This window comes from Aspergillus stella-maris (assembly GCF_047715825.1).
Source record: "Aspergillus stella-maris strain CBS 113639 unplaced genomic scaffold BDV14scaffold_33, whole genome shotgun sequence".
Classification (NCBI taxonomy): Eukaryota; Fungi; Ascomycota; class Eurotiomycetes; order Eurotiales; family Aspergillaceae; genus Aspergillus; species Aspergillus stella-maris.
This window is the reverse complement of record NW_027396827.1, coordinates 21,600-35,317: the sequence shown is the minus strand read 5'-3', so window position 1 is coordinate 35,317 and position 13,718 is coordinate 21,600. Positions and strand designations below refer to the sequence as shown.

At 50.4% G+C, this 13,718-nt stretch overlaps 5 protein-coding genes across 5 annotated transcripts; 3 read left to right on the top strand and 2 right to left on the bottom strand.

Annotated features, from left to right (window-relative positions):
- Positions 1 to 27: 27 nt before the first annotated feature.
- On the top strand, positions 28 to 2,099 carry BDV14DRAFT_200878 (amidase signature domain-containing protein; the record flags this gene model as incomplete). Its single annotated transcript, XM_073773607.1, has 3 exons — positions 28 to 337; positions 394 to 976; positions 1,031 to 2,099. The coding sequence occupies 3 exons, from the start codon at positions 28 to 30 to the stop codon at positions 2,097 to 2,099; spliced, it is 1,962 nt and encodes a 653-aa protein (XP_073627314.1).
- Positions 2,100 to 4,564: 2,465 nt separating this feature from the next.
- Positions 4,565 to 5,364, top strand: BDV14DRAFT_174837 (uncharacterized protein). The gene has a single exon (XM_073768962.1). The coding sequence runs from the start codon at positions 4,622 to 4,624 to the stop codon at positions 5,255 to 5,257; it is 636 nt and encodes a 211-aa protein (XP_073627313.1). The 5' UTR covers positions 4,565 to 4,621; the 3' UTR covers positions 5,258 to 5,364.
- Positions 5,365 to 7,741: 2,377 nt separating this feature from the next.
- Positions 7,742 to 8,803, bottom strand: BDV14DRAFT_190241 (zinc finger MYND domain-containing protein; the record flags this gene model as incomplete). The annotated part of the gene is made up of 3 exons (XM_073771312.1): positions 7,742 to 8,127; positions 8,162 to 8,233; positions 8,347 to 8,803. The coding sequence occupies 3 exons, from the start codon at positions 8,801 to 8,803 to the stop codon at positions 7,742 to 7,744; spliced, it is 915 nt and encodes a 304-aa protein (XP_073627312.1).
- A 2,027-nt stretch (positions 8,804 to 10,830) lies between these two features.
- BDV14DRAFT_200875 (uncharacterized protein) lies at positions 10,831 to 11,278 on the top strand (the record flags this gene model as incomplete). The annotated part of the gene is made up of 3 exons (XM_073773606.1): positions 10,831 to 10,979; positions 11,040 to 11,105; positions 11,173 to 11,278. The coding sequence occupies 3 exons, from the start codon at positions 10,831 to 10,833 to the stop codon at positions 11,276 to 11,278; spliced, it is 321 nt and encodes a 106-aa protein (XP_073627311.1).
- A 746-nt stretch (positions 11,279 to 12,024) lies between these two features.
- On the bottom strand, positions 12,025 to 13,677 carry BDV14DRAFT_209335 (uncharacterized protein; the record flags this gene model as incomplete). The annotated part of the gene is made up of 2 exons (XM_073775619.1): positions 12,025 to 12,816; positions 12,907 to 13,677. The coding sequence occupies 2 exons, from the start codon at positions 13,675 to 13,677 to the stop codon at positions 12,025 to 12,027; spliced, it is 1,563 nt and encodes a 520-aa protein (XP_073627310.1).
- Between the last annotated feature and the right edge of the window lie 41 nt (positions 13,678 to 13,718).

Here is a 13,718-nt window from a genome sequence, read left to right as displayed (position 1 = left end):
GTACCGGAAGTGCATAGACAGACCAAAATGCCGTCCCTCAAGGACCTCGTTAGAGCTTCTGTCTCCTTGACTGCCATCGGCTCGGGGTCTTCGGGTCCCGAGTCAGTTGTGCTTACTAGCCCCAACTCGGGGAACCAATTTGTTGGGCATTTTTCTGGGTCGACTTCCAGCCTTGATGTCGCAAATTATGGGTGCAAACTTCCGGAAGATATATCGCTGTCGGTACCTTTGACGGTGTTTACATCGAGTGAGAAGACGGCAACTTGTGCGGGTTTGAAGGGGCAGGTTAAAAGCTACAAAGAGTACGATGATGTTTTCGAGGAATTGTTCCTTAAGGGTGAGTCATCTCTACAATGTAATTGCCTCTTGAATCAATATTAAGCTGTCGCATAGCCGTCTACGTCCACGGTTCAGAGAAGCTGGAAGCCGGGCTTCTATCCTGTCTAAGAGAAGCATACGGCACCGAAATCCTCTTCTCCAATGTCAAGAACAACGAGACCGTCGTCGTTACTTCAACTGGAGCCAACAATATTTCAAACGGCCCATACCTGGCTCAAGTCACCGAGTCAAAGGCCCTCTTGGGCCCCGTCTACCGCATCCACTATGATGAAAACATGGCGTTCATGAACGGCCTCTTACCCAACGGAACAAACGGTACATTCCAGTATGCGACTGTCAATACAATTAGCGACTCGACGATCGGTATCCCCGTCCCCTCAAGACTATACAGCAAGGAGGCTACAACTGTCGAGAAACCACTAGCTGGTGTCCGTGTCGCAGTCAAAGATATCATCGACTTGAAAGGCGTCAAGACATCGAACGGCAACCGCGCCTGGTTCAAGCTATACGATGCTGTAAACGCTAGTGCGCCGGCAATGCAGCGACTAATTGACCTTGGTGTCTCCATGATCGGAAAGACCAAGACCGCTCAATTCGCAAACTCGGATCGACCCACGGCTGACTGGGTTGATTATCAGTAGGCCATCCACAACCCGCTCTTCGACCGTAATAGACTAATCTGACTATCTAGCGACGCATTCAACCCCCGCGGCGACGGCTACCAAGATCCTGGTGTATCCTCCGCTGGCTCCGGCGCCGCAACAGCATCCTACGACTGGGTCGACGTCGCAATCGGAACGGATACAGGCGGTAGTATTCGCATCCCCGCAGGCAAGAACGGTGTCTTCGGACTGCGTCCCTCATTCGGAGCTCTCTCCAACGAGGGAGTCATGGAAGAAGGCGAATTCTTCGACGCAGTGGGCTTTCACACCCGATCCCCCTACACCCTGCAATCATTCGGCAAGACCTGGCTCTCAGCCAGCAAGCAACTAACAACAAAATACGACTCGTTCCCGCGCAAAATCATTGTCCCTACGAACCTCTGGCCCGTCGCCAACAATGCCTCACAGGCTGTATTCGACGAGTGGATTGATAAACTAGCTACCTTCCTCAATGCCACTATCGAGGAAAGCTCAATAGATACATACTGGAACGCCACCGCGCACAGGGACCACCCAAACACCGATTTCTGGAGTTTTATGCAAATGGTCGGATTCAACCTCATCTGGCGAAACCAGTTGCAGAAGGTCATTCAGCCCTTCCGGACCGCATACGCAGCTACATTTGGCGGCCGAACACCATTCATAAACCCCTTCCCGCTAGCACGCTACGAATCAGCCGCAAACGTAACCCAGGAAGATAGCGACATTGCCTATTCCCGTTTCACCTACTTCAAATCGTGGTTCGGGACGAACGTCGTGAAACCAGACTCATCCTCTTGCTCAGAAAGCCTCTTCGTCATCCCCATGGCGACGGGCGATACAGTCTACCGGAATAATATCTACTCTCCGCCCGATGTGAGCAGTTGGGCTTCCTTCACGCCTTATTATTTTAGTGTGCAGTCGCAGGGGCCCGAGGTGACGTTGCCGATTGGCGAGGTGGAGTATTTGAGTGATATCACTGATGTGGAGGAGAGGTTGCCTGTTGCGATTGATTTGTTGGCGCATAGGAATTGTGATCTTATGTTGCTGGATTTGGTGGGGGGTTTGGCGGATGCAGAGGTTCTTAGGGAGGTTAAGACGGGGAGGGCGTTGTGGTAGCCCTGATCACCTATCTTGCCTAGACGAGTTGTCTCTGTGTAAATCAGATGGAAGGGATGGTAAAAAGCTGGAAGGGAATATTACCTTGTTGTATAGTCTTTAGTATAATTGGGGCTTTCGAATGAACATTGTATCTTGACTATCCCGAGCATTTGACCTTATCCAACCCAGTGCCGAACCATTCTCGGGGAAAATGTATGATGAAGTGCAATATCGCACTTGGTTTAGCGGTGTAGGTACCAGAGGTTTTGCGGAATCTGAGTATACTCGGCGACTCTCGGTATAGTTCCATCGCGAGACATCCGAAGATGAAAAGAAATGATCTGCGATCAGGCGGCCCACAAACGCTTCCTTCCGAATTCCGAGTAAGGCTGACTGCATGGTACGTACATCTATATGTAGATCGTTAACGTTTGGCGTCGGGATAGAGAAACACGTATCGTGGGGTACTCATGCCACTCGTACTCGGTGCGATGCGATGTGCATATAAAGGCCTTCAGCATTGCAAATATTCAAAGCCAGACAAAAACACATCTCCATTTTCACATCGCATCCTAAATAACAAGCTTCAAAGTCATCAACATGCGTTTTATCGTCTTTGTCACCGCTATCATCGGAGCAACTTGTGCTCAGGCCAAGGTACGTACTCGAAACTCGCCACGCAATTCAGCCTCGTCTTCGTTGGATTTGACCTGACAAGAATCCCAGCTCGCACCCGGTGCGCCATGCAAGCAGGACGGAAGTCTCGGAGTTTGTTCGTCGGGACTATGCGTGGTAAGTCAGATCAAACCGCCTTTTCGATTAGATATCGGCAATTGTCTCAAGGGAAGAAATAGATGCTGATGTACACTTTTCCATTTTAGCAAACACCCAGCCAGGCCCAGGGCGTCTGCAAATAGGTTTAATCGTGCATGACATCCATCTCCCGGTTGGATAGGTTGTATTGGATTTACGCGTTCTGGAAAGGGAGGATAGCCTGAGGTAAAGGTTAAGGATGGGATTTTCTGTTCTCGAGATAGTGCATTGTTTTTATGGTGTCCTGTCGAGTGTGTATTTTGAAGATTCCTGGTCCTGGGGTATTAGACCCTATGCTGGCCATGTCGCTCCTTTCTTCATATTGTATATAAATGCCACTGAGATTATTTCCGAGATACTAGTCGCTTAAAGTTTTGAATTAGGTACTTGGTTTCCAAGTGAGACTGCCACGTAGTTCTGTCATGGCCCATTGTCGATTTCCTAAAGGTATATTGTTGCAGAAGAGGTGTTTCCTGCCTTTAATTTTTCAAAGATTTCTATCGTAGGTCAGACAGTACCGGTCTGTGTCATACAACATCGGCAGAGTACCAGGATTGTGATTCAAACAGATATTAAGGACTGAAATGAATCTAGATCGGATTGTACCTACCAAGAGACTGGGGCGGTTGGGCTATGACTTCACAGCCCCCAAGGTCTCAGCAGGACTTGGAATTTACCAGACATTGGGAGAATTCCCCTGCAGGGGAATTTAGGAAATTGAGAATTTGCAGGCAAAACATATTTAGTCGGCGACTCCGCGATCCCAAAGTCTGGGACGAGATCTGCTAGTGCATAGATGGGAGTGGCGAATTTAGGGCTCATCTGGACTCATCCACGCGGAGCCCACGTGCCGGTCCCTACCTAAGGGATTCACTCCGCCCCAGGAAAAGCCTCAGAAAAAAGACTTCTGAACGCTCCGTTGAACCGGGCTATCCGTTATCTCTTGCTCTGTGCTATCACGAGGGGCTAAAGTCTCATTTGCGTTCCTGAGCTTTTAAGCGGGGCCAAGCTTCTTAGGCGCTATCCGACTAGCACAGCCTCTGGACCACGACCCACCGTTCAATCGCCCCCAATCGATTCCCCAATTTTTTTTTTCAGGCACCTGACTTTCCTGCTCCGACTGTGGTTTGGTTCTGATCAGAGCAGTTTCTCTTGCCGCCCAAACCTCAATTCCCAACTTCAGGGTCGAAGCGCCAAATTGACAGGCTACAATGCCCCCGATTCTGCCTGGCGCTTGGACTCTCTGCCTAGCCTCACATGCACAGTGAACACTGAAAGTGACTCAATGACTCAAAGCCCCAAGTGCAATCTCCTGTGCATTGGCAAAGTCGTCGAAACCGCGAAGTGGCCAATCGCACTTCCCCGAAACTGGGGCTGGGGCGCGTAGAGCCGCACTAAGGCAGGGGCTAGAGATCAACAGGCTAGGAACTCGCTCGAGCTAATGTTGTTGAAGCTAGACTTGACCGGAGATACTCTGTTCTCGGGGACAGTGATTGGCTTTGTTTCACTCGTTTGTTGGTGCTCTGACTCGTAGATGGAGGCCATGGTGCTTGGGGCCCAGTGCCCTCCCCCGGCGTGGCGCGATGTAACATCCTCTGTAGCTTGGTGTTGAGCTTGGGGGTTATATAGTGGACGTTGCCTCCTCGCCTGCTCTTGTCGTCTTCCTTCAAAAACATTTCAACCCAAGGAACAAAATTTACTCAGCTACACGACTGAACCCAAGCAACATGCGCGCCACCACCCTAACCCAGACCCTCGCCCTGGCTGCCCTAACGGGCCTCACCCTCGCCGACGACGCATCCACAACAGTCGGCTACTTCGGCGCAAACAACGACCTCTTCGACGACGACGCCTCCTCAACCCTCATAATCCCCTCCTACGCAAGCACAGCAGCCTCCATCGTCTCCGTCAACGCCCTCGAAACAACCCTCGCAATCGCATGCCTCGACGACGCCCCAACCTCCCTCTGCTCAATCAAAGACCCCTGGACAATGGTCCAGGGTATCTCCACATTTAGTCTGTCCGCTCAATACACGGCGCTAGAGTGGAACCCGCCTGTTACAGCGACGCTCGACTATAAGTGCGACTATGAGAATTACTCTGAGAGTGCGTCGTGCACTTATAGTATGAGCTATTCGGGCTCCGAGAGCGGAGTCGAGCGCACGAGTGGTTATTCTTCGGCGATGAGTGTGCCTACTGAGGATGCGACGTACTATCAGTTGCTTGTTACGGGGGGCGTGGATAAATTGAGTGAGCCTGAGGCTACGGAGACGCCGGGGGCTGCTGCGGGTTTCGCGGGGCCAGTGCAGGCTATGGTTACTGCTGCGCCGATGATTGCGGCGGGTGTTGTTGCTTTGCTTTAAATGTTTGTTGAGCGTCGAGGCTAGTCTTGGATTACCCTTGTTGTTTATGTTCCTGCTATGAAGATGTGACGCCTAAGAATCAATAACATGCATTTAATTGAAATTTCTCAAGACTTCCGCATAAGTTCACTTAAGGCTTCTGCTTTCTTTTTTAAAGATGACGGATTAGAAGTTTCGTCTGAACTCAGCTTCATCTTATGTTCATCCCTCCCGTGGATAGCTGTGCCTCCGCCCTACGCCTACGTATCAGAAACGATACCTAGTCTTTACAATGACCGGAAACCTGGTGTTCGAGGGTCATTAATACGCTTCTTTCATGAATATTGTAGTCTGGCTTTTTGGCTCTCTTCCTCTTTGTACACGGCTGGGTCGTGCCCTCCTCACTATGGTTCGTTCTCCCTATAGATAGCCCTAACAAGACTCGCGCCTCCCTCAGCTAGATGTGATTTATTTATAAGCATTCTTTCCATTCTGAGCGGGCACGATGGCGCCTTCCTAGTTAGTGAACGTGAAAACTCGTTCCTTCCTATTGTAGGGTATGTCCGGGGGGTGGCTCCTTCCTCGCAGGCGCTATCAGCAAGAATGTATATACATGGCCTTGATAACGTATGGAAACTTGCGTATTTTTCATCCAGAAAGAATTTCCGCGACGCCCCCAGTAACACGCTCGGATTATTGGTTGATTCTCAAGAATTAACCTCGCCGAGTGATACGCGGAATGTGATGCCGACACGATGGCATCCCCCTCTCCATTTTGTTCCTCTTCACATATGTCTCCTCCCTGCGCATAAGATCTACTCTTGATTTGATCGTTTCTTCTGCACCTTGCAACTCCGTCAGCATGTGCCCATCCGAACTCGCCTTTCCTGACGACCGCTTTCGGAGTAATTTCCGAGGCTCCCGATTACACGTCCAAAGAAGCATCCTCAACGGCCAAGCAAAATCCCCACAGAATATTCCTCATACCGGAGCTACTCGAAGCCATCCTCCTTGAGACCGATACTCGGACTCTGCTTGTTGCTGCACAACGTGTCTGCAAGTTGTGGGCAGACCTCATCAGAAACAGCACGAACCTCCAAGCCGCTCTATTCTTCCAACACGTCAAACGGTAATATGTCCCGGGACAGCCTCGCACCCTTAACCCCTTCATCATCCAAGTCTGGACGCGATTCCTTGCTCCCGGACCGGTCTCCCGTTCAAGTGAGGATTCGGATTGTCACTTTACTTTAGATGCGATTAGCGACGAGATTTACTCTCGACCAAACGCCAGCTGGCGCCGGATGCTGCTATACCAGCCTCTTACATCTCGCATCGAAATCATTGACGTTTCACGCTATAACGACACGTTCCAGCCACGAAAGTCTGTGGAGGCCCAGGTGCAGACGGGAAAAAGGCAAGCATTAACAATAGGTCATTTCTATGACCCAATTCGTCGCCGAACGCTATTCCCTGGACCTGATCTGCTAGTTTTTTGGCCTTGCACTCTCAGTCGTTACTGGAGACTAACGGAGCCCGGCCTAAAATGGGAGGTAGATAAGATGATCTCAATACATCACGGGCGATTCGATGTAATTGTCTTCTGGGCCCACTTCTATAGGCTGGACCCGGAGCTTGAGATGCTATGGGTGAAACCTTGGATTGAGAGGTGTTTCGCGACAGCCGAGCAGTGAGCCGCCGGGAGCTCTCGATATAGAGTCCATACTTGAGATGATTCGCCCGGCTAGATATAAGGCATCAAGCGAATATCATCTAACTATCATCACACGACAACAGTCCACAATCAACCTCTACATCAGATGGAGATCCCTTCACAGATTTGGAACCCCGATCCCCCTTCCTATCCTCCCTCCCAGCTTACTATTCAACCAACTTAAATAACTCTGCCAAAACACCGCAAAGAATGACGTTGCAAGCGCACTCGAGTGCGGACTCACATACGTGAAATTAAACGCCGTAACCAAAGGCCAGTACGCAACACTCCGCGGTATACTAGTCGGCACCGTATTCTTCACTCTTTCAATAGCACCACTGATGCCCTCCCCCGCAAGTACTCCAATGTATCTCCTCACCGGCCAGCGATGATCGGCAGTCTTCAATATCGGTCTTCAAAAAGTTGCTGTTAAACACTATATTTCTCCAAAGCAGCCTATACAGTGACCGACCGCCACTACGTTTGAAGCCCGATTCTTTCAACCTATTTCGTTGACGATACTATATTCGGTCTATTTACGCATGGATAAAGATCGTGTGATGATAGCGAAGGTTCTATGAGGTATATCGTCCTCTGTTGCTCACTTTTAGGCACTAGATACAGAAAAAAGAGTCCAAGCTATTTTATCCAGCGCACCAAAGCACAACATTCAACCTCCGGCTCAGTTAAACTGACGATGGCATGACCGACCCATTACATTGATAGCAGAAAGTTGGAATTATTCTGGAACACACCGTTTCAAAACACCAGCCTCGTCACCTCCCGACCGTCCATCAAATACACATGTTCAACTTCAACGCGAGCTTGAACTTCTTCAGCCTCTCTTCAAACAAAGCAGCCGAACCATCGAGAATACTCTTGTCAGGGCCACCGTTTACAAATGCAGCAAATCGGCGACGTGCGGGAAGCTCAGCGCGACACATCCTCATCTGCAATTCATTTGTACAAAGGCGACTCAAGGCGACGTCGAGATCAGACGTCACAGTGAAGTTGTAGGCGTTGAGTCTGAGATCAATGCATCCCCTGTCTGCGATGTATCTCATGCAGGGTTCAAGCGGGTTCTGGAAGCCGTACTGAGCGGAGGTTACATCGAGGACCCAGGCTTCTTCTGTCGATGAGGAAAGGAGGCTGATTTTAAGGACACCGTGGCCTCCCAGAGCTGAATCGAGGCTGGGGGTGGGGGGAGTCGGGACCGGGGACGACCTGGGTAATTATCAAGGGCTTCGTCAGCCAGAATGACATGTGTTCGACTTTGCAGGGTATATCTAAAGCGACGAAATGATATGGTCAGTGAATCAATTGGCCTTCATCGAGTACGCAGCAATAGGCAGCGGCACCCGACCGGGCTGTCGACTCGACTTGACCTGAACCCCCTCACCTTCAAGCAACTTTGGCAGAAGCGAGCTCAACAGCGCTAGGCTCGCATGGCAGAAGAGCCAAGATAGAGCAGCGTCCCTATGTTCCGGGTTCGAAGTGACGTGCTCCGGAAATAGACCGCACTTCGGGGCAATAGTAAAATCTTTCTGGTTATCATACAACAACAGAGTGTTGCCTTTCAACTCGATGCCGGATAGCTCGACATCAAATTCAACAGCGCGATACCCAAGAACAGCCGCCTTACAGATAGCTGCGATGCGGAGGAGCTTCTTGCGAGTGGTCATGGTCTTGCAATAGGTCTTGTGTTGGGGGCGATGTTCTTTCTGGCAGGCCGCGGTGCAGTAGAAGACGGCTTTCACATCGCCGGGCTCATAATCGGGGGCGTCTTTGTAGCCTGTGCATCGAAGAGTAGCTGGAATTCCGCAGTTGGCGCAAGGTGAGTCGTTGACAGATACCATCTTGGATGATTGATGGCGTCGAGGGAGATGGAGGTCAGGTGTTGTGGAAGAGCGAACCCAAGTTAGTGAAAAGATGGAAGGTAGAAGAGGCTGGTGGAACTTCCTGGACAATATGTCAATGCTAAAAGATGTGAATCATGCAAAATCTCAAGACTCACTCCGAACCCGAATGAAGAGCTTCCAACCAGCAACAGCTGACCCCTTAATCATATCCCCTTCATCATCTCTCCAGATTCTCGCTCTCCAGATTCTCATAAACACTCAGCCTTGAATAGTATCGCCTTGAGCTACATATTATTTCATGAACGCAGATGGCAGGTATCTCTGAATGCTCGGTATGACGGCGTGAGTTGCAGGTTGAGCATTCACACAAGCCAAAGGCACCCAGCCCCGACACCAAGAGCTGAAAAATAGGCATATATTAGCTTTTACGTCACATTCCTCCACCCGGTTTCTTCTCACCCTCCCTTAACTACTTCTATCTCGTTGATATGGCTGGGTTCAGCTTGGCGCATAGTAGATTAGATTTCCTCGTTTCGAGGCGCGTTCGTAACTCAACAGGTGAGTCATAATGAGCCAAGAATTTATTTAGCTGCCTACTGCCTGAAAATGTCTTTCGTGGTCTTTTTTCCTTCGGCGCAGTGACTTTCCAGGTATTCTTGCGCGGCAAAATGCGCGGCTAATGGGACATCGATTTCACTCGACGTAGAAAAAGAAGACGATTGATTTCTACTCGGAGGATTTAGGCAATTCGTATATCTGATTCCATCTGTGAACCTTTTTAGCATTGACAAAGGAAACCCAATACACACTAACTCGTTATTAAAACCTAAGGGGCTGGAAGAACATTGGGCGTTTTGAACAGGCAGCTCTCATGTCCAGGGCCCGCACTAATCAGTCGTGTGCGCTGGTTGACAAGGGGTAAGGTAAACAACGTAAAGCTGCACTTTGCGGTTGAGTTGAGCCTTATAGTGCCAAAAGACAACCTCTGAGCGCCTCTAGGAATTTTCAGGCAAACTTAGCCCGAGTATGTGAATTTTGAATATATCCATTCGTTCGCGCCCCGTCACGAGCGGATGGACAGTGGAACTGGAAAGTCTTCTTGTTGACTTTGTACCCTGTATCCCCTTTACGACGCCTATGTCGTCTCCTAATCATATCTGAAATATACTGCGGTCCAGGAATATGGGAGACCGAGAGAGCAAGGTAGCTCGCCAGCTCTCTCTACGAGATGCGCTCGCCACTGAAGATCAGGGTAAGCTGCTCGGAAATGAGTTCAAGTAGAGGAAATGGAACTCAACGCCTGGCCCTTGCTTGCTCGGTGGCTGAAGCGGGCTGTACCCCTTCCAACTGGAAGCTGCCTTGCTTGGTATCGAGAGACACCCTCCTCGGCTGTTAGGTCCTCGAAGAGCCTTACCTGTCGTTCAAATAAGTGTGGCATGCGACGTTTGCTGTAAGTAATACTTCGCAAGAAAAAAGCAGGCGAATATTTTGTAGCAGCTTCCCGTATGCTGAAACCAACTGTAAGGGGCAACGAACCCCCTGGCGTACCTAGGACGAGCCCATCTCAAGGGTCCTGGTTAGGGCTTCGTAGAGCATGTCTATACCTACCAACATACAAGCTGTGTTGTGTACTAGGTAACTACTTCATACCCATACTATTGAGACATGGTCACTTACTTACCTAACCGCCCCATTTAGCGCTGTAAGTGAGTGTAGTTCTTTACTAAACTTCTCATTCGGATCGCCACATAGGAAGCCCTTGTTTCAGCTATTTGTCGGTAAATTCATCAGCGCCATGCAAGTCAAGCGCAAGGCCTCGGAAGATTGATATCCGGAAATATGCTTGCAGCTTCCAACGGTCCAGAGCACACCAGGAACAATCCCCTTGCCTCCCAAGAGATAGTTAAATATCGTCGCTATCACCACCAAACCTAATATTATCACGACAAATCGCAAACAATCTAAGTCTTCTATACAGCATTAACGGCCATATCTTACGTTTCACTTCTCATTCCACCAATAATATGAAGCTTTCCACCATCGCCCTCTCTATCGCCGCTATGGTCTCCAGCGCCTTCGCTGTTGAGCTGGAAATCCGCAACATCGCCGACGGCACTGCCTGGACACACGCCACCGTCCCTCTAGGTGCAAACTGCACTGAGCTTCCTATCCCGTGAGTACCCACTCCATCATAACATGCTTCTTGAAAGAAACAGACTCTAACATCCTGCAGTGCGAACCAGATCGCCCTCAACGCGACATCCGAGCACGGTCTCCCTTTCGCCTGTGTTTTCTTTGCGTATGTACCCTTTATACTCCATTGCCGGCTGCCGACGTCGATGGATGGGTCTAATTTGTATATCTAGGTCATCCGACGACTCCTGCGTCGGTCCCGTTGGCGAGACGGTTAATGTTAGGCCATACCTGCCGCTTACGACTCTTGCGCAGTCTGCTTCTTGCTATGCTTTGTAGGCTGCATGCATGCATTTATAAAGACGAGATGATCACGATATGAGGAAACAGGTCATATGTGGATGATTTATATGCATGCTTTTCCTTCAATCTTATTTCCGTGCCTTCAACTTTTTACTTTATTATGCGTATTTAGCTAGACAAAATTCCACCAAAAGCTTTCAACGTTTAGCATTGTTGTATAATTTGTGCTGATGTGGAGTCCTGCTACTTCCGTGCCTACCATCCACCGTAAAAACTACCCAAACCTCCCCTTGCAAGTCGCCACTTCAGAATGATTAAGCTGAACAGTCATCGGATGAGTCCTTACACGTCTTATCTGTGCTTACCTATCTGCTTCTCCTTCCCATCCCAAAAGCAGCTTATCTGGACCAAGACCCTGAAAATTGGCGTCCGACCCAAGCCACGGCCCAAGCTTGTGGACCAAGCTTCACCAATTGAACCTAGGGTCCGTTAAACGTCTACCACGAGGTCTGGAGATTTGAGTCTTCGAAATCGTTCCCCACTACTTCCGTTTGCGGCGGGCTGTGCGGAGGTGGCGAGGGACATCCATGGATCAACCATGGATAGTGTGTGACAGGATGGGGGGCAGGAAGTTGTTCTGGAAGGTATAGCATAGGATGGAAAAAGCGAGGTGGTCCAAATTATGGAAGCTAGGTTGATTGAACAACATCGCTAGGTATATGCAATAGTATAGACAATCAAGTCTACAAGTAATACACAACAAACGAGCCGAACAGCGCCGACTAAAGCTTAGCAGCAACACCAACTTTATCGCCCCTCGTAACCACACTCCCCAAATTCCGCTTCACAGCACCCATAAACCCCTCCATCCGAGCGGGCTCATAATACTTAACATCGAAGCCCATTGAGAGCGTCACCCTCTCCCAAAGCGAGAACATCCCCACCCAAGCAGACGGATTAATCTGTCGCCCCGTATGAACCCAGTCGTGCGCCTCAATCGCCTTTTTCCCATCGAATGACTTGAAAACCTTCTGTAACGGCAGTGCACCCTGCGGCGAGAACCCGGGTGCTTGTGGCGCAGGAACAGGCTCTCCTTCCTCCCTAAGCCCCTCAACGAACCGCTCCGCCTGGAAGCTCATCGCAGCAAGATAATGCGGCCCCGTTAAATGCGGGCCTAGAGCCTGCCGAATCGCGCGGCCAAGAGCAAGGATTGTATCCCGTGTTGAATAAGCCGGTGAGAACCACTCCTGCTTAAACGGGATCCAGAGAAAGACTGTATCTGACGCACAGGGGACACGGTATCCTCCTTCTTCCTTTAATTCTGTGGACACCCAGCGCCGCGCGTTCCGTGTCATGCCTAAGAGCGCGCCTGTTTCGTGGCCTTTACCGTAGGTCTGTTTCACTGATAGGATCACGGATGCGGCTGCCGCGAAGGTGATGCTGAGTTTTTCGAATTGCAGGGCGGAGAGGAGGGATTGGGATTCGGAGAGAGTGTATTGCAGGCGGATGCAGTGTGTGCCGTGTGTTCGGGTGGGAGAGTCGGGTTCGGGGTTCATGGATATGGATTGGGACATCTATGAGCCAATGTATTAGTATCTGGGCTAACAGGCTTGGAGGGTTGGGGTGGATGGTGGATGGTGGATGGTGGATGGTAGATGAGGTACCTTTTGAGCATACAGCTCCCCCTGCGCAATTGCGCCATCTATCGCTTTCTGTTTCTGCTCTGCCGTCGGCTTGTACTGTTCTTCGTAGGGCGTCATGGGTGTAACAGGGAGTCGATCATAGAGACCTGGAGAGGAATAGTCCAGTTCCGAGACAGCCAGGTCACGGTCCCCCGGGATCTCAGTGATCGTAGTAAGAACATAATTGAACCACTGCACGACGCTGTAAATGTCCGCAAGCGTATGGCTGAAATTCCAGACAAGACAATGTTTCTCTGCCTCGTCAGGGTACGCAGCGCCCTTCGTAACGAGGTACAGCATACTACGCTTCCCCTTCGTCGGTAGTCGCCGACTATATGTCATGCGGGTAACATCGGCGGCCCTCTGGCTCGTGACGACGTGAAATGTCTCCTTCAGCCAGTCTGCTGCGTCGGACTCAGATTTGAGTGTTTCGAAATTCATGCGCTGCGGAAGTTCCGTCCCTGTGCTGACTTGGATGGCAATCTCGGGGTGTGTAGCGTGGCAAAGGAGCCATGTATTTCGGACGCGCTGGATGAGTTCGTTTGTTGGGATGGTGGATGTGAAGTCGAGGTGGACTGTGAGCTCTGTGTGTCCATCGCGGACATTTTGGTTGTAAGATACGCCTGTTTCGCCGGCTGCACAGTCCCGCGACCAAAGACCGGGAGAATCTTCAGTCCAGCCGCCGTGGTTGTAGGGCTGCTTGACATTGTTTGCCACGTTCGGCGGCTGCTGGTGTTGACCTGGGGGCGCCATTCCGTCTGGGGTAGGACTGGGGACCTGGAGTGAGAGAATGA